A 23,985-nucleotide genomic window follows, 5' to 3' on the forward strand; every position below is an offset into this window, starting at 1 on the left:
AAGCTCGGCTGCTAACCAAAAGGCTGGCAGTTTGAATCCACCAGCCACCCCTTGGAAACCCTTTGGGGCGGTTCTACGCTGTCCTGTAGGGTTGCTATGATTTGGAATCAACTCGACATCAGTGGGTTATCCCTTACATTGTCTTTACTGTTTAGTCCTTGTGTTTAAGTATATAGAGCTAGAAAGAATTTTTTTATCCAATACTTTCTTTATACTTTGTATTTAAATTATGTTTATTTGTCTTTTATTTCTGCTAAAACGTATGTTTCTTGGTTTATAATTTTAGAGTCCAAGGAAAAATAAACGAGATAAATTGGGTTGGGCTGCAGTTATTCATTAATATCATTAGTTTTATGAAGAGTAAGAAGCAGTTATTGTTGTATTTGAAATTTGGAAACAGATCCACTGACAATCTGTATTGTGTAGGATGCTTTGATCCGCAAGTCACAGAAAACCTCAGCTCAAGACTGCTTAAACAATAATCACTACTGGTAATGCAGAGGTAGGATGCATCCCAGGCATAGAACAATCAGTGGTTAGTCATGTCATCCAGGAGCCGGGCTTTTTCCAACACTCCACGTGTCATAGCTGGTGATACTTCAAAATCGGGCTAGTGGTAAGATGGCTGCAGTATTTCCAGGCTACACATCAAGACACAGCAGCATCCTAAGAAGAAGAAGAGCGGTCACTTCTTGTGTTTCATTCTTGGGATTGACGAAACATTTCCAAAGAGACTTCAGTAGATTTACCAGAGTTAAGAATTAGCCCATTCCTACACAAAATGGTAGCAAGCATAATAACATTAACATTCATTTAGGAATTTAATGAATGTTGGGTTGTCAGTCAAAGTGACCAGTATCAGCCACAGGTTTAGCTACGCAACATACAAACACTCATTCTTTCCATACATAGGCATTTTCACAAATGCCCATGCTCATCTGAAATGCATTTTTACATTCCTCAAAATGAGACAACACAAAAACTCCTACACTTACTAAAGCAAGCTCAAGTGCAGGATCTCTGTGTTAAGTGTAGTCTTTTCCATCAAGTTATCATGTAACTGCTTGTGGTAAAAGAGAGGTTTTTCACACTTTTTCCCAAGGTAGCCAATTTCCAATAGTGGAGAATAGAAAAATCTCTTACTATTAAAAAAAAAAACAAAAAACTCTCATTCAAAAAAGAAGAAAACAGAACACAGTGGTACTGATTTATTGCACACTTCATATTTTGCAGGAAAAGAATAGTGAATACTCTCAGGTCTGATAGTTAAGTAAATTCTTTGTACAACAAATCTGACAGCCCCATTATTGGGAAGGCTAGGTGGCAACTTCCTTGTCCGTTATCCTGCATAGGGTAATGAAAGGATGGACATATGGAAGAATACCCTACATTGGGGCTACATGGCTTTAACAAGTCTTTTCCTGTTGAATGGATTTGGTGGGCTGGGGATTGCTTCAATTTTAAAACTATGTTGTTGGTGAGGCTTTGAATACTTTGGTAATGCAGTTCCCTTAAAAACTTAGCTGCTAACTCATTTGTGAGCTCCAAGAGCTGGTAATCCAGCCAGAGAGCTGGCCCGGGAAGTCATTTATCCTGGGAACTCCAGTCCTAGACACAGGCCTCTCTGCACCTTGTCTATCCCTAACTCTCCCACCCCCTGCATCAGTTAATGGCCTCTGGTGGCACAGTGGTTAAGTGCTCGGCTGCTAACCAAAATGTTAGCAGTTCGAACCCATCAGCCACTCTGCAGTTGTCTTCTGAAAAGTTTTACAGCCTTGGAAACCTTATAGGGAAGTTCTACTCTGTCCCATAGGGTCGTTATGAGTTGGAATTGACTCAACAGCAACAGGTTTGGGTTTTTTTTTATTTACCTTCAGGAAAATCAAGAGAGTAGCCTGATGTAGAAAAGCACACATGTAATTTCTCCTTTCCTTGTGCATTTTAAAGATTAGAATGTCCTCTTTACTAGGTGAGTAATGCTTAACTGGAGGTGTTTGCTAGAAGCCTGAGGTTATAGAATTTCCTTTCACTCCAATCATACATTCTGCTCAGTGTCCATTCTCCCTGTCTCTGCTTGCATTACCTTTAGTTTGGTGTAAAAAATTTGATATTTCCAACCTCAAAAAGCTCCAAATTATTGAACTCTAAATCAACTTAGATTGTAGCCCACAGACATAAAGGGCCTCCTTTAAGCAGAATTATATTTTATTTCTTCTCTGCTTTCCAATATATCAGCTTTAGCCCAAGCAAAATTCTTTCCTGAAGGACTTAACTTACAGGCGCAAAAAGCCAAAACACCAGAGATCTGAAACTTTCCCCAAAGAGACAAAGATTTAGCCAAATATTTCACAACCACACAAGAAGGGTCATTAATTTCTCACCTTGGAAAAGTAGAGTGGATTTTCCTTGCCCTTGCTTTATCTTCTCTCTTTAGCCAGTCTGACATTTTAGAGGCTGTTACTTGTGGCAATTCATTTCTGGCGATAGATTTGGCTTCCAATTCCTTCTGTCAGCAAATATTAGAAAAAATCAATTAAACTGCTTTACAAAATAAACTAAATTATGCCACATAACTGGCTGTCCAGAGATAGTGGGGCCCCCATGTGCCATATAGCCGGGTTCAGCTCCACCTTAATTTTTTGGACCCTGCCTGTTTCTATGACTGGTAACAAAATAGCTTCAGCTCTTTCAGACAAGGCACTAATAATGACCAGAAGAGAAAGGTGATAATTTATTTCCAAGTCTTTTAGATGAGAATACTTTCCCAGAAGTGCTTCAGATTTGGTTCCCTAGTGGGAGTGTGGCCCCCGGACACCCTTTTAGTTCAGTGGTGAAGTCACTCTTGAGGTTCACCGTTCAGCCAGGGATTGGACAGCCCCATAAAACAAAACAGGACTAAAGTGGCACAGCAGTCCAGGGACAAGGACTAGAAGGCAGGAGAGGACAAGAAAGCTGATGATAGGGAACCCAAGGTTGAAAAGGGACAACGTTGACATGTCATGGGGTTAACCATTGTCATAGGACAATATGTGTACTAACTGTTTAATGAGAAACTATTTGTTCTGTAAACCTTCATCTAAGGTACAAAAAAAGAAAAAAAAGAATTATCTGTGTGAGACCAAATTGACGATAACAACTCAAAAGGTTTGATGGGAAGCCTAGGGGGCAGTGAGTTGAAGATAATGGTGATAGAATAATTTAGAAAAGGGTAGTGAGAATAGCAGCACAACTGGAAGAATGTAATCAATGTCACTGAATTGTACATGTAGAAACTTTTGAAATGGTGTAACTTTGGCTATGTATATTTTCACCAAAAAGAAAAAAAAAGGTTCTCCAAGGTTGAGAAGGGAGAGTGTTGACATGTCATGGGGTTGTTAACCAATGTCATAAAACAATATGTGTACTAACTGTTTAAAAAAAAAAATTGGTTCCCTAGTGTCTAATGTAAAATTCTTGAGAACATATAACAGTAAAACCTGTGAAAGCTGGAGCCTGTGAAGGTGAAAATCTATTAGAGAAGGAAAACTCAAATATTTTCCACTAAAACGAGCAATAGAAAAGTGGTAAGACTGCATCTTGTCAAAGGCAGAAAACTTGCAAGACCTGGAAAAACAAGGCAGTCTGTTGAGTTCCAGCTCTCACAGGTTTCACTATATTTCACAATTGAGAGATCAGCTATGAGAAGTGATTACTACATATGGCAGGGAAAAACCTTTCTGGGATTCTGGAAATCAGAAGGCAAAAATATTTTTCTGAGACACCAGTGCTCTGACTCTGATCTAACCCTCCAACCCATTCGTAGCTTTTTGCATGATCTTGTTGATGCTAAGTTGTGTTCAGAAACCAAGAAATCTACATGTTTGCAAAGATTTATTAAATGGAAGAGCATAGCTTGTTAGTATGTTTTTCTGAGATGGTGATAAAAGCCCCAAATATCAAAGGATGGAGATGTAGCAAACATTACTCCATTTTCTTAACTGGTGCCTCCCTGCAGGTAGTATGTTAAGGACAGTTGTGCACCTCATTAGGGAAACAGAGTCCAGGGACTATCAGCCAAGACATGCTGCATCTGCCCCCCCATCCCCCCACCCCGCCCCTTAGCCATTTCATGACGCTGGTTTACTGGATTCTTCGCTAAGTAATTTCTGGATCTTAAAGTGTGTCTGTGTGTTCTCTTCCTGCAAATTCATAAACCACAAAAATCTGTACACTAACTTCTGTGTATGCCACTTGATGTTATGAGTATTCTGTTTTAAAAGTGTCCTACCTAGGCTACATCTTAAATGCTTATCACAGTATTGTACACATGCCATCGTATTAAAGATAAAGACTTTAAAAAAACATAATGAATAAAAAATTACGATAAAAAATTTAGCCTCTCTGAAGAGTAAAGAAGTCCAACTAAATTTTTCAGGTAAATAACCCAGTCAGTTCTCATGCTGGATTGTGATTTATGGTGGCATTTATGTGCCTGCTGTGAGTCTGCTTTTAAAACATTCAAATTATTTTACTCATGCCCTGAGACAAAGAAAATGTATGACAGATACATTTAACTGATATATTTTTGGAATGTTTCAACACTTTTAATGAAATATCTAATTTGAACAGACTAGAATTTATAAAATTAACCATTTAATACAGCAGTTGTGCTTTTATATTTCTCAGGTACCTCTTTTTTTTTTTTTTGTTACCCAAATCCCTATCTGAAAACATTTTCATATTGCCATGCTAAAGAGCTACTTTAGAAGTTAAGATAGTCTACATGTATCTGGAGTACAGTGTAAAGAAAACCTGGGTAGTAGTGTTTGGGTAAGGTGCAACGGTGGCACAACGGTTAAGCACTGGGCTGCTAACCGAAAGTTTGGCAGTTTGAACCCACCCAGCGGCTGTACTGGAGAGAGACGTTGTGATTTGCTCCCTTAAAGATTGCAGGCTAGGAAACCCTATAGGGTTGCTATGAGTCAGAATTGAGAACACCTAACAACAGTGTTAAAAGTCTTACACATGCCAAATGTACTTTCGTATCTAAAACGTGTAAGATCACAGTTACCTGATCATTTATAGATGGCAATTCTTAATATGTACTAAAATCTGTTTTCAAAGTCTTATGATATTTTAATATTGGAAATGCTGAAGATACGTCAGTTCAGACTTGAAGGCATGTTGTCTCTCAGAGTTTACCATTTGAATTAGTGCAGTGACCACTGAATTAGATCTAGGGAGGAGAAGCAAGATCCATGCCCTCTGGGGATGACTGAACAGATTGCTTGGAATTCTGGATTCACGTGGCTGTTCAATAAATCAAAACCAAAAAAACCTCAAACCCATTGCCATCAAATCGATTCCAACTCATAATGACCCTAAAGGAGAGAGTAGAACTGCCCCATAGGGTTTCCAAGGAGTGGCTGGTGGATTCCAATTGCCAACCTTTTGGTTTCCAACTGCTGTAGCTCTTAACTGCTGCACCACCAGAACTCCATTCAATAAATCAAACTCTTCAAAATAAACGGTGATAAGTCAAACTGTTGAAAGCTCCCTATGTATAAAACAAAATCCTTTATACTACCCAATATATTTGGTTATGATGTGTTAATTGAAGAGTAAAAGACAGAAGGAATTCATTTTTAAATAGTTCACTGTTGTTACTTGCTGTCAAGTCAACTGCCTACTCATGGAGACCTTACGTATAACAGAGCAAAACTTTGCCCCGTCCTGCACCATCTTTATGATCACTGATATGTTTGGACCTATTGTTGTGGCTATTGTGTCAGTCTGTCTCATTGAGGGTTTTCTTCAGTTTTGCTGATCCTCTACTTTACCAAACATAATGTCCTTTTCTAGGGATTGGTCTTTCCTAATAACATGTTCAAAGTAATCAAGACAAAATTTTGCCATCCTCGCTTCAACATTTTATCTCTTGACTTCCTGATTGTGTCCCACTGATGTATTATAATATGAAAAATGTCCCAGGGTCAACTAAGTTTGGAGAACCTTGGATTACAAGGAATAAATTTGGAAGGGATTTTGCTAGCAGATTTTGCTGGCAGAATAGTAGTAATTCAAGCTGTAGTCCTAATATAACCTAACACAGGAGAGTAACTAATGTTTATAATGATATTCCTAAATCATAGATTAGAATTTAGCTGTGGTTCACTATACTCAAATTAACAACAGCGGTGTATGTAATGGATTTTAGAAAAATGTCTATTTAATACAGCATTTGTAAAACAAATGTAGGCATTGAAATGGGAACTTAAAGTTATCTTTAAAAATTCAGATACCTTATTCTCTTATGATGTTGGTTAAAGAACTTGTTAATTTTGAAGTATGAATTCTACTTTATGAAATGACCATTTTTATTAACCATTTAAATTAGTTGACATAATTAGAAAAATTCAGTGCTAGGAACACATTGTTGGCCAACAGATTCTTAAATAGCTGCCTCCAGATTTTAGCACTCTCAATTATGAATTACAATATACTTCATTTTCTTTTTTCCTTCATCACCAAAAAATAATAACAGTATCAGACAAACTAAGCTTGAAAAGAAAATATGTGTTTCATTTTGCTTATTTCTCATCCAAATATGATAGACTTCCAAATTTTAACTTCCAAAGTTTTCTTACTATTTTCTTATTTTAAATGCCTTTTCTTTATTTGGGGCCCTGGTGGTACAGTAGTTAAAGAGCTTGGCTGCTAACCAAAAAGTCAGCAGTTCGAATCCACCAGCTGCTCCTTGGAAACCCTATGGGACAGTTCTACTCTGTCCTATAGTGTCGCTATGGGTCAAAATCGACTTGACGGCAATGCGTTTGGTTTTTTTATTTCTTCTAAAGATGTTTACCTTGTTATTTGTGGGAAGAAATTAAGGAAACAAGCACTATCTCAGAAGTGTAGACACAGATTTGTAATTTCAGAGTCAGGGATAAAGATCCCTGGAGTAGGACTTCTGGGGATGGAGTTAATGGCTACATCGCTTTCCTGTATGGTGTTGCTTCTTGTTGTTATTGTTCTTGTTGAGTACCCTCGAGTCAATTTCTTCTCCTAGCAACCTTATATGACAGAGTAGAACTGCCTCATTGAGTTTTCTAAGCTGTAATCTTTACCACAGCAAATTGCCAGGTCTTTTCTTCCGCAGAGTGGCTAGTGGGTTTGAACCACCAACCTTTAGATCAGTGGTGGAGCGCTTAACCATTGCACCACCAGAACTCCTAATGTGGCTGCTAGGGATGAAGAATTGCCAAAGCTAAGCTCAACAACTAGACACTGCAACTCCAGGCCAGTTGCTGTCTAGAAAATAGCCAGCCCTGTGATACGCAGACAGACTCCACTCATGGTTTGTTGATGTGGTTGGTCTCACTAACTCTTACTCTAGTCCATAGTGGCCTGTGAAGTACTTCATACTCTCTCTTTAGAGACAACTTACATTTATTGAGTGTTCACCAAGTTCTAAGTAGGTGAACTTATTTAATCGCTAAAATATCATGAGATAAAAACTGTAAGAACAAATTTTAAAACTATTATTTTCATTTTACAAATGTGGAAATGGTTTGTAGTAATGGTTTGAAAAATAGTTCTTCCCCTAAATTTGTGTATTCCTTTTTCTCTTTCTCAGATACAGTTAGAGGTTGATGTCCTCGAATATGAGCAAAGAAAGGGATTGTAAGACCACATTTTTATTTAATTCAGGGGAGAAAATTTATTAGCAGGTTGAGATCAGTCAAGGGAGAATTTAATAGAAATAGTAAGGAGAAGAAAAAGATTGTGAGCAAAGGATAAACAGTGGGATACGCCTGATGACTTTGGAATATTATCCTGTTGATAGATGATCATCAATTATAAGACTTAGTTCCTGTCAAATTCTGCAGTAGTTAGTGATATGACTTTTGGAAACTCTCAAGACTTCAATTTTCAATAAAAAGAGATTTAGGTTGAAATAATATCTAAGTTCTCTAATTTAACATAATGCTCTGATGCTATGCTACCAAAGATACATGACAGTCAATCAATGCCTTAAGAGTCAAATACATGCCTTGTACAGTATTAACTGCTGTGTGGCAAAAGGAAAAAGAATAGACGAGAAAGGAGAGAAGAACAGGAAGGGGGAGAGGAGGAGGAGGAGAAGAAGGGAAGAAGAAAAGGAGGAAAACAATTCCTATCCTTGAGTTTATAATTTAGTTGTCAAAACAAAGGCAAACACATATTCAAAACGGTGAACAATTGTTTAATGATAATGAAAGTGCCATGGCAATGTAGAAGTATATGTTTTCTCTGATAGAGAATAATAAGAATAAATAACTTGAAAGAGAACAGTATAACTGAATAAAGAACTTTTATGACTATTTCATTGTGGTATTTAACGAACACTGGACAAGGAATCAGAGTATTACTTGTGCTGCATAGTCCTTGTTTAGTGGAAATAGTAATTAACTGTTGAACATCTACCATGTTACCAGATACATGGTACATGTTACCAGAGTACCATGAATTAAGTACTCTGCTAACTACTTTATATATGTTAATGTTGTTGTTGTTAGGTTCCATCGAGTCGTTTTTGACTCATTGCAACCCCCTGTGACAGAGTAGAACTGCCCCATAGGATTTTCTTGGCCGTAATCTTTACGGAAGTAGATTGCCAGGTCTTCCTCACACAGAGCCGCTGGGTGGCTTCCAACCACCAACCTTTTGGTAAGCAGCTTAACCATTTGCTCCACCAGGGCTCCTTATTTATGTTATATATGTTAATAACCCTCAATTTTAATATGTCAAAATTGGAGTCTTCAAATATTAGCTATTGATTTAAAAGCATAATTTATTTATTTTCCCAGTAGAAGAATTGTATTTATATTCTGTGCTTTTTCATGAGTCCTTATATTCAGGAAGCTATAGAAATTGGGTGAGTAGTCATTTGATGTTGTCTAAGCATCTGATTTACTTAGTCTGCAGTATGAGTCGGAATGGACTCGACGGCAATGGGTTTATGATAGCAACTTTTCTGCTTAATTGAGAGAAAATGGCAATCGAAAGTAGTAAAGAAAGATTGAATGTATTTCTTTTGTGTTCATACTATCTTTCAATGACAATGGAATGTTTTGTGCAACCAACTAACATAATGGTTCGAAATGTTCTTTGCTTTGGGGTCTTGGAAAATGGCTTCGTGTTTTTCTTTTCCTGAAAACAATCTCCATAAGCCTTTTTTAAAAAATTTTACAAAGAATCAGAGCACTTATTAAATATGGCAATATCTGCCAAATACTCCCTTCAGTATAAAAAGCTCCATTAAGCCAGTATCTTTGGCACATGATGTGTATGTGTGTGTGTTTTAACTTATGAAACCTATTTAAACACTGCCTTCTTAAAAAGCTGGTTACAATCCTCAGTTTTACAGAGAAGAAAAGATGTTTGTAAATCATTTATTTTACTACCAAATCTGACTGCCAGTGAGCTACAATTTACCAATAACATGCATTCTTTTTTACTTTTGCCTTCTAGTGCTTTTTGAGGGCATATAGGGAGAAGGCAAGAAGTGGACAAATCATTTTCTTGCTAAGTCAGAATTTCTGATCTTATATACCTTGGCAGCCTTTGGAGAACTAAAATATATATAATTGAAAAAGAAATTAAAATATTAAATTCAAGGACACAGTGCTTTGAATAAAAGCCTCAGATAATGTGAATTTGATTCATCAATTATAGATTACATCTCTAGCATAAATTATGAATTTTGTGACTTCTGAGACTAAAGAACTTTTAAAATATATCTAAGTACAATGCAGTTTTATAGAACATTAATTTATAAAACAAATCATTGACTTGTAGAAATTAGGTAATAACATCAAACATTTATTGCACATTTTCAATTTACAGGACATTATGTAAAAGTCATAGTACTTGAAGTTGAAATGGATCTCTAAAATCCTCTTTATTAGTTTTCTTTTGGTGCAGACATTATTTGAAGTATCATAGGATGTTAGATCTAGAAAGGAGTGAGGGATGGAACCAAGCCTCTTATTGGCCTCCGAGGAAGATGTGAGGACAAAGCTGTTGTGATTGTTAAGGATCATATGAGATTTGTCTAAGATCACAGACTTCAGTAGTTCATTTAGGTGAATCTCAATAGCTTATGAATTTGAGAAGGAAAAACAAATACTGTCTTTACATTAAGTATCTTTTGTTTTACTTCATTGATATTATTAATCTAAATAGTAATATTTTGATATATTAGTGGTGATATATATTTTCCAAGGGGTTTTCTTTACATTATAAAATTTTCATTAAACTTTATTGAGTACAAACACTGTGGTTATTAAATAAGTGCAGTATGATTAAGATCGACTCTTTAGAAACAGGCATGGGACAAAAGATTAGGTAATCAAGGACAATCAATGGATTCATTAGTGCTTAAGTTTATTCAGTTGTGAAAATTACTGATTTTTAACAAATGAAATGATGTGTTTTCTTGAAATAATTGTTCATATTACACAATAGAAAACTCATCAGTTGTTTTCCCCAAATATAAATCTGATACCCAACTATTAATTTTAATTTTTAATCAGTGAATACTAAAGTTGGAGTAGCATCATGCTGATTTTATTTTATTTTTTCATTTTATTTTAATTGAAAATAAAGTGTGCTGTCAGTCAAGGTGAATAATGTCCACAGATATGTGCACTTGTGTTTTGTGGCTGACTTTATTCAAATTCACATTAACTGATTAGTTCCTGCCAAGCAGCTCCACATTCAAAAATTATTAATAAAAATGCCTCGTTGTGTTTGGCATATATTTATCAGTTTGGATGACAAGATGGATATTCTTATATTCTGGGTTTTACTATAGTGAAGATTTGTTGAGAAACTGATCATTTTTTAAAGCTCTGAACAGCAAGATACTTAGTCATGTTAATCAGATTTTATCAAAATAAGAGCTTTCAAAAGTAGTTTAGTTTAAATTCTTGGTTTTGCTTTTAACCTAGTTATTTAAATTCAGCTGAATAATAAACCTTTAATGAACTCTATGGTAGCTTCTGAGATACAAAGATGAAAAGCACACGAACGTTTCCCGAAGTTGGCTCAGTCTTATCAGACAGACACATAAAAAAGTAATTTCAATATAGCATGATGATAGCTAAAGCCTATCACTTATTTAGCACTTTACGTGTGCCAGCACTATTTTTCAGTAATTTTACCTCATTGAATCTTTCCAACCAGTGGAGAAAAACAGGCGAAATTGTGCCCTGCAAATTAGTAAGTAGCTATACAGTTGGCCCGCTGGCCCTCCGTATCCATGAGTTCGAAATCTATGGATTCAACTAACTGTGGATTGAAAATATTTGGAAAAAAAAATTTCTAAAAAGAAAAACTTGAATTTGCCCTGTGCCGAGCACTACGCTGAATCCATGCAAATGAAATGTTGTGTGGGCACTGCTGTAGCCTGCTACCATTTCACAGATCCTCAGTCTGTCTCCAGCACTCATTGTTTAAGCATTGTGCCCCTCCTGTCTTATCATTATTCCCTAAACAATAGAGTATAAAAACGCTTTACATATCATTTACATTGCATTAGGTAGTATAAGTAATCTAGAGATGATTTAAAGTGTACGGAAGGATGTGCGTAGGTTATATGCAAATACCGTGTCATTTTATATAAGGGACTTGAGTGTCCATAGATTTTAGTATCTGCGAGTGTCCTGGAACCAGTGTCCCGCGGATACCGAGAGACAACTGTATTACAGTTTGATGGCATGATCTTCAAGCCAAGAGTTGTTAGGGCGGCAGCTGTGACAGTGGTTGGAAATGGTAAGGAGGAATAAGAAGGAAAACTGCCTCTTCTCTAGGCCACATAACATGAGGCGTGGTAGTGAAAATACCCACTGCTTAGCTTACGGTACTTGAAAATCAATACCATAATACTCCTCTCCCTGTTCACTGGAGATTAAAGATTGTCACTTATTTTCATTATCTTCAGTACTGCTCCTTTATTAGTCTTTGTTTATACAAGAAGATGATCCTTACATCACCCTGGCCTCTCAGCTCCTTGAACTCTTGTTTTTTTTTAATGATCTTATTCTCTGTTCTATCTCAGCTAGGATAACCAAGTGCTTTACTTGACCTCTACTACCATGTCTAATTGAAATTTCAAACTTAACTTCAACAAATGGAATTATTGATTTTTTTCACTTCCAGTATACTGCAGTTTCCCTTTCTCAGTTTTGCTCAGGCAAAACCTTGGAAGTCATCCTTGATTCTTCTATTTCCTTCATACCCCATATCCAAACTATCAGGAAATTTAGTCATTTCTAACTCGAAAATATGTAGAGAATTCAGTCACCTCTACTCATAAACACTTTGTCCAAACAATTACCATCTCTCAACATATTGTAAGAAACTCCTAAGTGGTATTTCTGCTTCCACTTTGCCCTCCTGCAGCCTCTGCAAAATTTTATTCATGATATAGGTAAGTCACTAAATCCAGCGTACACTCAAGAGGAGAGGATTACACAAAGGGGCAAATACCAGGAGGCTGGGATTGCTGGGGGTCATCCTTGAAGCTGGCTACCACATGCAGCATATGCAGTGGGATCTTCTAGGCCTACTACTCAGTATTTAAAGCTAGAAGCATACGAGCACCCTGTAGCAGATGCAGAAATCAGCTGCCTTGCAGTTTAAAAGCTCTACGGTAAACATTATGCTACCTACCAAATCTTAAAAAAGTCTAAGAATGGAAAGTTTCTCTTTTCCCTCCAGCACCATACTACATCAACCAACTCTGCTAATGAGTAGCTGTCCTGTATAGTTCAAGGTCAAGCAGAAGCAGCTTGTACCTCCTGAAGTCCTAGTATGTGTGTTTTGTCTGAGGTTACCCATGGCCTTTGTCTGTTCTGAGGTCACTGGGGCCCAGAGGCTGTGCTGAGGCCCACTCATCCACAGACCATCTCTTAAGACTCTCAAGACCATGTAAAAATAGCTCTTTGCCTGTGGGCAAAGCTTCCATAAGCTGCAGATAACCTACAGGTTAACCCTCCTTATGATGTGAGGCTTAATAAAGCTGTTACTGAGACTTTAGCAGTAAAAAGCCAACTGCACAGCTGCTGAGCAGAACACATGTTCTCTGCATGTGAACCTGCTAACCAAAGAAAGAGGAATGAGCTGAGCCTAGCATACCACGCCCATCCATCCCAAATATATCTGCAAGAAAAATCATCTTCTCTAGGAAGAGAAGGCAAGAGTGTAACTCTATGAGAGTTTCTTCCAAATAGAAAGAAACATCAGGAATAAGGAGTAAATGTTTCCCAAAAAAATCAGCATTTCCCAAATATTGTATTTGTCATTTTGCCTTATAATTTTGTTTTTGATTTTTTTTAGTATACACAAAATTTAATATAGTCAAATATATCAATCTTTGACTTAATGTTTAGAAATGCTCTTCTCATTCTACAGTAATTGATAAACAGTTAATATTTACCTGTATTTTCGTCAAGTGCTTCTTGTGGATTGTTGTTACATTTGACTCTTTAATCCATTTAGAATTAAGTTTGTTGTAATTTAAGGATTTTTCCCCCTAATAGTTAACCAATTGTTAAATCACAGCCTTTCAAAGATAAATAAATTAGGAACTCTAAACATCTCAAGTAGGAGTGAAAATTAGTACATTAGCCAAACAAATACCAGTTGCGGTGGAGTCTGTTCTGATTCTTGGCAGCTCCACGCATTTCAGTGTGCTCCCTAGGGTTTCCAATGACTCATTTTTTGGAAGCAGATCACTAAGCCTTTCTTCGTCAGCACCTCTGGATGGACATGTACCACCAACCTTTCAGTTAGCAGCAGAGTGCTTAACTGTTTGTGCCACCCAGGCACTCCTAGTATATTAGCACTATAGTAAAATTTGATACTGTTTGTGACGTTACATAGCTATGTGCATACCCTTTAACAGAGACTTTACAATTCTGTAAATGTACCAAAATAAGTAACCACAGATCTGTTTTAATATGTCATTACACCATTAATTATAAAGAATAAAACAGAAATACCAAAATGTTCAAAATTAGGAACCAGGTAAAATGAATAAATTATAATTATATGATGGAATTGTAGGCATTTGTCTTATGGTAACCTGAAGGGAAATTGATATGAGAAAAATACTCAGAATACAGTTAGGAGGAGTATTTACAATAAAAATAACTAATATGTGAATCCCAGCCATTACATTGCACAGAAAAAGAAAAAAGATTAGACAAAAGTATGCAGATATTTTCACAGTGATTATTTTGGATAGTTGGATTTTTGTTTATCTATCTATCTATCATCTCTCTAGTTTTATCTATGTATCTATCATTTATTTTTACAGTTTTTGCCTTTCACATGTTTGTCACCTAAAATGAACTTAAGATAGTTGAAGGCAGAGATTGCTTGTGTTGAACACAGATCACAATTACTGGTTTGCAGTAGGTTCTCAGTACTGTTTATTAAGTATTGGTAATAAAATAAGACCATAATTTGGACTTGTTGGCAGCAGCAGAACATACCAAGAATGCTTGAGAAAATAAACTGAGAGTAAAACTGGGTATTCAAGTCATAGACCGAGGCATCAAAGAGGTCCAGCAACAACTGCTTCAGGTCCAGCTACAGAGATTAGGTCGTCAGTGAGAGGACTTCTCTCTCTGGAAGAAATGTTGTTGTTGTTGTTCTTTGGCATCCAATCAGTTCTGACTCATGACAGCCTCAGCCCTGGTGGTGCAGTAGTTAAAGAACACAATGTTGCCTGTTACTGCACCATCTTCATGATCATTGGTATGTTTGAGTGCATTGTTGAGGCTATTGTGTCAGCCCGTCTCACTGAGGGTTAAAATAAGAACTTGGCTTTCAGAGACTCTGTACAGGAACTTAGGGGTGTTATAGGGCCTTTAAAGTTCAAATGTGATGCACTCCCAGAATTTGAAAATAAAGGAAGGAGCTGTAGTTTTCTAAAACTGAAGCTAAACAATAGAACAAAATAAATGAATAAGCTTAGTAACCAACGCTACCAACAATAAAAATGAAACAAGTTAAAAATATATTGCCAGTAAGATTAGTTATTTCTCCCCTCAGTTATGTTGCAGGGAGTCTGGTATGAAGTAAGTGTGCTTTTGGTGGATGATTGTTTTTCAAATGAATTAGATAATATAAATTTTGTCACTGAGGTGGGGTTCTAGCGCTCTTCAAAGGAGAACATGCTCCAATTCTAAATGATGTGTATTTCTTTAGGCATTTACCATAGTTGGATATAAGTGTCTTCTGAGAACATCCAAATACTTTATGTCTAATGTTATACTAAATAAAAAATCTTCTGTTTTATTTATAATGCTGTTTCTGAGTAAATCTCTTTACCAAAAGGGAAGGATTCACGTAGATTACTACCCTGAGATCTTAGGCCAAGTTGAGTTTTCGTTGGTAGTTAATAGGTTGGCTGATATCTGATAAAATGCAGCCGCTTATTCATCTAGTTACTTTGAATTATCCCCAGAAAATCAACCCATCCCTAAGTGAATTCATGTAATTTAATTTCTGAAATTTCCAAACTAAGGACCAATTTCTGATTTCCCCTGTCAGATTCATCCTAAAGGAGTGAGATAGCTTAATTATTTGCTATAACCCAGTCATTTGGGTTGTTCTGGGGTTTGGCCACAGTTTTGACTTAGCTTTGACTTAATGACAGAACAATAAATAAAAGCTTAGTAATTAGAATTATACCACAAGATCAAAGTACAGCAAAGAGTAAAGCTTACTCAATGCTGAGCCAGTGATCTGTTGGGATATTGTTCCTCTCAACTATCTTGGGTTATTGACACCAGACAGAAAAGATTTAACAAAGCTAAAATCTCGTTGTGATTTTAGGAAGATGAGCTTCAACCAGAGCTTTTCTTTATCTTGTGGATCTATACTAATGGTGCTTTGAAGTAGAAAATAGTGACACAGTGGGGAAATTTTCACTCTCATGCCTCTTTTATTTGCATAAACTGATATAATCTCTATGCAGGGCAATTAGGCAATATTATTTGTCAGGGAGCTGAGCTGAGAGAGCTGAATTTAGCTGTCAGGTTTAAGAGTAGCCGATTAAGACAAGACAAAATGAAAGTAACAGGAAAGTGTCTTTAATTACTTACTGCAATAGTATAAGCAAGAGATTAAACACAAAGAAGATGCCATATATCCCCAGGAAAGCCCCAAGTGAGTCAGGTGGATCAGCACAGACTTGAGGACCTGACTCACTGTCGAGAGAGGCCCAAACAAAAGGCTTCTGGAGTTTTATAGACCCAGGGGCCAAGGAGAGGCCTAGGAATGGAAAAGTACTGATTCAGAGTGGGGAAAGGTGTCTTCAAGATCTCCTTCCTCTTCTCCCTGACAAGGAGTCTTCAGCACAGGCCCCTGAGGAAGACCTCTACTGAAGGCCTCTTATAAAGACGCCTCTTTATGGAGGTGTCTAGGGATGCAGATATTCAAAAGAGGGTGGCTGGGGAGGAGGGGTGGCACTGAGTCCTTGGCTGCAGCTCCCATTAGAGACTGCAGTACACTGGCTGTGCACCAAGTCTGGTTGGTGAGGGCAGCTTTTCCCTTGAGGCCTGCTAGGTAAAGCCTTTGTAATTCCCCGTGGTCAGGCCTGAAAAATCACACTTAGGTTTTCGGCCAGCAGCTGGACTCCTTATAATTCAAAATTTGAATTGCAGATGTCTTTTAACCTGGTGATTCTACAGATACATTTGCACATAGTATAAGATTGTTTATTTTAGCTCTGCTTGTAATAATAAAGGCGTGGCAATGCAGCACAGGTTAATTATATTATGATACAGCCATAAAGTGGAATATTATGCAGCTATATAAAAGAATGAAGGACCTTATTATATGCAAATATAATTTGGAAAAAACAAGTTGAAGGCCAGTATTTATATATAATGTTATCTTATATGTATAAGGGGCCCTGGTGGTGCAGTAGTTAAAGAGCTCAGCTGCTGACCAAAATGTTGGCAGTTCAAATCCACCAGCTGCACCTTGGAAAGCTTATGGGGCAGTTCTACTCTGTCCTATAAGGTTGCTATAGTCAGAATTGACTTGAAGGCAATGGGTTTGTTTTTCTTTTTTTTATATGGATAAAAGAGTTCGTGGGTGGTGCAAATGGTTAAGTGTTGGGCTACTAACTGAAAGATCAACAGTTTGAACACACCCAGAGGTGTCTTGGAAGAAAGCCTAGAAAGCTGCTTCTTAAGGATCACAGCCGTGGAAACCCTGTGGAGGACAGTTCTTCTCTGATGCACATGGGGTTGCCCTGAGTCAGAATTGACCTGATGGCAACTGGTCTTTTTTTTAATATGTATAAAAGAAAAAAGGAATGACTAAATATGTATAGTTATATACTCCTATTATATATAAAAAATTTTCAAGAAAGGATGTACAATAAATTGGTAAATTAGTGGCTTTTGGAAAGGGGAACTGGATGGCTGGGGACTAGGGGCAGAAGAGAGACTTTTCATGGGTAAACATGTTATACGTTTTGAATTTTGGACTATGTAAATGTGTTATCTAGTTGTAAGTAAATTATATATATATATATGTATAATTAAATTTGTAAAAAGTAAGCACACTCTTATATCCTGGATTTTTTTTTCACCAAATCTCATGATGCTCCAAATTAAAAAAGCCATAATCTGAGTTCCAAAAAATAAAAATTAGAAAATAATTTAATAAATTATTTTGCTATCACATGAAATACTACAGACTCCTCAGTGTAGAATAGAATAATATCATGGATCTCCACTTTACTTATGTCAGCTAATTCTAAATTTTAGGCTCTATAACTTGTAATATCCCAATGATTGTACTTATTCCTATATTAGAAAGGACTCTTGATTGTTAAGCACACTGTCTTGTGAAAATTATTGGTTAACATACACCAGGATCCAGAATGTCATATACATTCTTAGGACTCAGATTCTTTCATTTCATGCCTTGTTTTAGATTTGTTCCTGGGAATGTTCCATATGCTGGTTTAGACATAAGTGCAATCATATGATATCAGCAGCATTCGCTGGATGAGAGGATCTCTTCATCAAAATCTAACAAAATTCCCAGACTTGAGCTTCATTTAAATAGTTTGGCTCTTGTACTTTTTTATGCCCAGTGGGAGAGGTTGGCCAGTCCTTGATTATATGCCCACACCTATTTCAAGGAAAATAAAAATTTTGTTAGCATAGAAAAGGGGATTGGATTCTGGCAAAGCAAAAACAACATATCAATGACAAGAAGATACCACAAATTAAAAAACTTAAACATTTTCATTTGAGAAAATATAACCAGTAGTGGTAGGCCAAAGTACTAAGAGTAGTCCTGATTTAGAGAATGAATTCAATGTACTGGTGCTCCATTTTGGTTTACCACTAAAACGACAAACAACTAGGGCGTAGGATATCCATCTCTCAAGGATAGAAGTGATTAGAATTAGCTTCCCAAAGACTAACCTCATTCTTCACAGTAGAATACCTGATATTTAGTGGTCATCGCTCTGGATCAGAGGATCCCAGTCCTGTTGGGTCATTGTCATTTGTAGCATATACTTGGTTAAGAACACACATTAGCACTTCTTAGTCTACCCGTTAATATATAAAAAATGTCTTTCTGTGCCACAACTAGATACTCTTATTCCTTTCCTTATTAAATTGTTTGGCCAACAACAAGTCTAACTATGGCTTACCAGTGGGGCAAATCATGACAAAACTTACAATCTAAAGGTAGGGAAGTGTAATATATGTGGGCTGCATGAATAAATGACTGAATTTTCACCGAAAACTGACTTGTCTAAAAAAAGAAAACATTTTAAGGAGAAATAGCACATTTATACTACAGAAATCTAAATTATCCTATGTACATGATTAGTGATAATTCCATTATTATTAAACCAACAATATACTGTAACATAGATGTACATATTTTCTATATGTGTTTAGGAAAATAGAGTTAATACATTAGGTGACCCTTTAAATTTATTAAACCTAGGAAATCACTTTATAAATTTATCCCAATGGCTTCAAAAATTAAAATATTTCACTTACACTCAAATCTGCTTAAGTACCAAGCAGATTTGAGGCAAATTGATCATGTTTCACTTCAAGAAATCTTTATAAATAAACTTTAATCCCATAGGGCAGATTCATTAATTATGCTTTCCGGGGAGATATAATTAATGGATCTGTCCGATAGGATTATGGCATTCAGTAAATATTAATAATGCAAATTCATTCTACCAAGCATCTAAAGCATACTCAAATACATAGATCATTTTATATGGCTGAAGTTTTCTTTCAGCATTCCTATATGGGATATGAAAGTATGCAGAGCAATTAAACCTCAGTTTTTCAGTGAGATCTTCTTAGAAGATTAAAGATCCTTTGGTGGAGAGGTTATGCATCCCAGTAAAATGGTCTGTCAAAATTTATTTTCATGAAGGTAATAAAAGCCCTGATGAAAGCTGAGAAGCTATGAGTATAATGACAGTCATGTATTATAACCTTGAAAAGGCTGGTTTTATTGCTAATAAAGAATATTTTTAAATAATCTTTATTTTACAATAGTTTAGATTTATGGAAAAGTTGGGAAGAGAGTAAAGATAATTCCCATATACCCCTCATCCAGTTTCCCCTATTGTTAACATCCTCACCTGACTAGGGTACATTTGTCACTACTAAGGAACCAACATTGGTACACTGTTGTTGTTGTTAGGTGCTTTTGACTTGGTTCCGACTCATCGCGACCTATGTACAACAGAACGAAACACTGCCCAGTCTTGCGCCATCCTCATGATTGTTGTTACGTTTGGGCCCATTGTTATAGCTGCTGTGTCAGTCCCTCTTGTGTAGGGTCTTCCTTTTTTTTGATGACCCTCTACTTTACCAAGCATGGTGTCCTAATTCGGGGACTTCTCCCTCCTGATGACATGTCCAAAGTACACGAGATGACGTCTCACCATCCTCACTTCTAAGGAGCATTCTGACTGTACTTCTTCCAAGACAGATTTGTTTGTTCTGCTGGCAGTCCATGGTATATTCAGTATTCTTTGCCAACACCATAGTTCAAAGACATCAGTCTTCAGTCTTCCTTATTCATTGTCCAGCTTTCGCATGCATGTGAGGTAATTGAAAGTACCATCGATTAGGTCGGGTGCACCTTAGTCCTCAGGGTCACATCTTTGCTGTCACATTAGTACATTATTATTAATTAAACTCAACACTGTATTCAGATTTCACCCATTTTCCCTAATGTCCTTTTTTCTATTCCAGAGTCCCATCAAGGATACCACATTATATTTAGTCATCATTTCTCCCTAGCCTATTCTGACCTTATCCTTGATGACCTGGACAGATCAGGTTTTTTGCAGACTATCCCTGGAGTTTGGGGGGAGGGGAGGTGATTAATTTCTACCTCTTGAAGAGGGCAAGTGCCTTTATAAATTATTTGAGATTCTTTGGTAAAGATTTATCTCTTCTCCCGTATTTATTTGTTCAAATGATTAAATTAATTTATTTATTTATTCAATCATTTATGTCAGTCTGGACTCATGGATATTTGTTTTATATGTATGTTAAGTTATAATCCAATAGTATGTTATTTATGTTGTTGTGCAGATTGTTTCGGCTTTGGCCATTGGGAGCTCTTTCATGTTGGCTCCTTTGTCCTTTTGGCCTATACCCATCCTGTTTTTTTTTTGAACCTTCCCTTCTTTCTAGAACCACAAGATGCTCCAGGCTCATTCTGTGCATTCACTACCCCACCCCTGGAATCAGTCAACGAGCCCTGGTACCTTTTATCAGAAAATGGTATTAGAAACCAAGATCTGGGCACTAGTTGTTAACAAAGAATATTTTATTCTAATAAAATTAACACATTTTCTTCAGTAACAAAGGGAAAATGAAATCTGGGCTCATATAATAAAATATTTCAAATACATGTAAAAATATCTCATTTTCTTGGATAAAAATTAACTTCAATTTATGCATTTATTAAGAACATTTAAAAACTGAATTTGAATTTTAAATTTTATATGGTTATTATACAGAGAGATCTAATGAGTTTCCAAATGGCTTACTATTAATATTTTATCTAAAAGGATAAACAAATTGGAATGACACTTAAATTACAGATCACTGAAAAGCAAATGGGAAACAAAATAAACTAAAAACAAAGATACTTTTATTCTATTTTTGTCTTGTATTTCTCAACTTGATAATTAAGTGTAGTGTATCACATGTTGTCGTATAGGATTGATTTGTTTTTGAAAACATTTATCTCAGGATTTCCAAAGAGCAATAGAATTAAAGTGTCACACTATAAGATGGATTTGAAAGTTAAAGCTAGAGCAAAGTTTTCTCTAAGAATGACATTCTAAGAATTGATGTTACACGATGCAAATTTTGGAGTCTGCTTTCTGCAGTCCTTAGAATGACACATTGATTTCTGGGAAGTGTGGGAGGCCTCAACCCTAAGTTTACAGTGAAGCTTAATATTGAGCCCATCTTCTTATGGATGTTGAAAAATCTTCATGTTCTGCAAGAATATGAGCCAGAATTCTAAATTTTTACAACTCAGTGTCATTTCTGTCTCCTGAATGTATTATTTTTAAAGGCATGATACTTTAATAAACTGCAGGATATCAGAACTTCAGGAAAATATCAGATAATTAAACTACTTATGAATTACAATCACTTACTCAAATTCCCATGAGAAATCTAATATTGAGAGAAACCGCTCAAGAGACTTGAGCTTTGTTTCTTCATCATATCATAAAGATAGTGAAAAGCAGCAACGTAGAACATTTCCTATTCAGTAAATGGGCAAGAAGCTCTCGATACATTTAGAAATTAAAATCAGTAAATAACTCACCTTAGTTATCTGGTACATGTATTTTTCTACTTCCTTTAGTAGATTGTTGTTCAGTTTTTACCCAGTTTCCTGCTGTAGACATTTTAAGTAAATATGCAGCCTCATACAATTTTCTAAAGTAAGTGGGGTACCTATTATAGAAAAATTACACTGAATCTCTTAGTTCATATATATATATATATATATATATATATATATATGTTTTTGTTGTTAGATGCCGTTGAGTCGATTCCAACTAATAGCGACCCTATAGGACAGAGTAAAACCGCCCCATAGGGTTTCCAAGGAGCAGCTGGTAGATTTGAACTGCCAGCCTTTTGGTTAGCAGCTGAACTCTTAACCACTACGCCACCATGGCTACATATATATGTACATATGTCTATGTATGTACGTGTATATACATATATATATATATAGTTCTTATACGTGGTTTCCAAACTAACTGGTCAGAACTGATCCCATTATAATGGATATTTTCTAAGTGTTCACTTTCTTCATTGTACACTTGAGTCATATGAATTGAAAACAATCTCTGAATGAATGGACTCTTAGATTTAGTGGCATTTATTGGATCTGTTTTTTGAATGTGTTCTTTCGTTCTTCACTTAAGTGAAGTCAGTCAAATGTGTCTTTTTGACCACTTATCTTAATGAAAATTAATCCATTCTTTTGATTTAATCTTCACTGTAAAATTTTCTGTATTTGTGTGTATGCATGAATCAGTACACTTGGAAACTGAACTGAAAAATGTAAGTCTGCATTTTTGTTGTTATTGTTGTTTTATTTACTTGTATACTTAAATGTAAGAATTCTCTGAGAGAATGGGATAAGAATAAAATAAAATAACTTCTCTTGCTACCCACTGTCAGTATCTTGGTCTTGGTTTTAGAAAATTAAATTAATGACAAGTGAAAAACTTACAACCCACATCTCTCTTTTTTAGGTCAATTTGTTATTTAATAAGTTTTAATAGATTATATTTTAAAAGAGCTAGGAAAAAAATGCTATGTTTGTAGAACAGCATTAATACCATTCCAATAATTCTCTTACATTTGTATAAATCTTTTGTTCTGAAAATGTTTGTGTAGCAGAATATAATAAGAAAGGTTGTAAAATGTCAGGAGGCTATGAATATGGAATTAAAAAATTAGTATTTCTGCATTTTATAAGTGCATATTAATGGCAGATATGTCTTTCATAATGAAAACAATGCGTACAATGATTTAAACCTCTGTAAAAGAAACAGATATAACACATTTCAAAATCTGCCTGAAAGATCAAAAGAGAAACATAGTGAATCATAACAGACATAGTTTTACTTTCAATAAAAAGATAATTAAGCAAACATAATAACGCCATTTTAACACAGGAGATGATCATTTTATTTAATGACATGTACTTAAAACATACATTGAAAGGTGATAATTTGACTAATTTTCCAGAAAAATATTTATTTCTAAATAAGGAAGGATTCATTATATACAAATAATTTGGATTTTTCCACATTTATAGTTCATTTATTTATTTTATTTTGGTAAGAAGGCTTAGATTCTAAATAGTAATAAAAATGACTACAAAAGTGTATCTCTTTAACTCAATTTTTGTTTTTTTTTTTTGTTTTTTTTATAGAGTTCAGATATGAGCCCAGCAAGTAGCACCACTTCACTTCCTGTTAGTCCTCGTACTGAAGAGCCATTGCCTTTCAAGGTAAAACATCAACAAATAAAAAACGTTTTAAATATTTTTAGGATAGTTAAATCACAATGAATAATTTACATTTTTAAAATAGTTTTGCATAAATGATGATGTGAACTCTTAATATTTAAGGTTCTGATTTCAAATATTGAAATTTTTTTCTCGTTATTCTGGTTGCTAAATAATGGTAAAGGTTTGCAATACAAATTAATACCTTGGGAACATATTGTTTGTCTTACATTTAAGAGACAGACATTTTATTGTAATAGTTTGATGTCATGTGAGTTAGAGGTTTAAAATCTTTTTCTTTGTTAATTTAAGTAATAAGTTTAAAAAGAATCATTCAGTCTCCATCTGAAGGTTAAATTCCCATTAGCCATTCTAGGTCAC

The 23,985-nt window shown here is 35.7% G+C and overlaps 1 protein-coding gene across 1 annotated transcript in view; it reads left to right on the forward strand.

Moving 5' to 3' along the window:
* Positions 1 to 23,985, forward strand: part of CCSER1 (coiled-coil serine rich protein 1) — a 1,325,280-nt gene that overhangs the window by 421,036 nt on the left and 880,259 nt on the right. The window contains exon 7 of the mRNA XM_004389012.1: positions 23,530 to 23,607. Within this exon, the coding sequence (XP_004389069.1) occupies positions 23,530 to 23,607 (78 nt within the window). The remainder of the gene's footprint in view (positions 1 to 23,529; positions 23,608 to 23,985) is intronic.

Source organism: Trichechus manatus, unplaced genomic scaffold, assembly GCF_000243295.1.
Source record: "Trichechus manatus latirostris isolate Lorelei unplaced genomic scaffold, TriManLat1.0 scaffold00228, whole genome shotgun sequence".
NCBI classification, from domain to species: domain Eukaryota; kingdom Metazoa; phylum Chordata; class Mammalia; order Sirenia; family Trichechidae; genus Trichechus; species Trichechus manatus.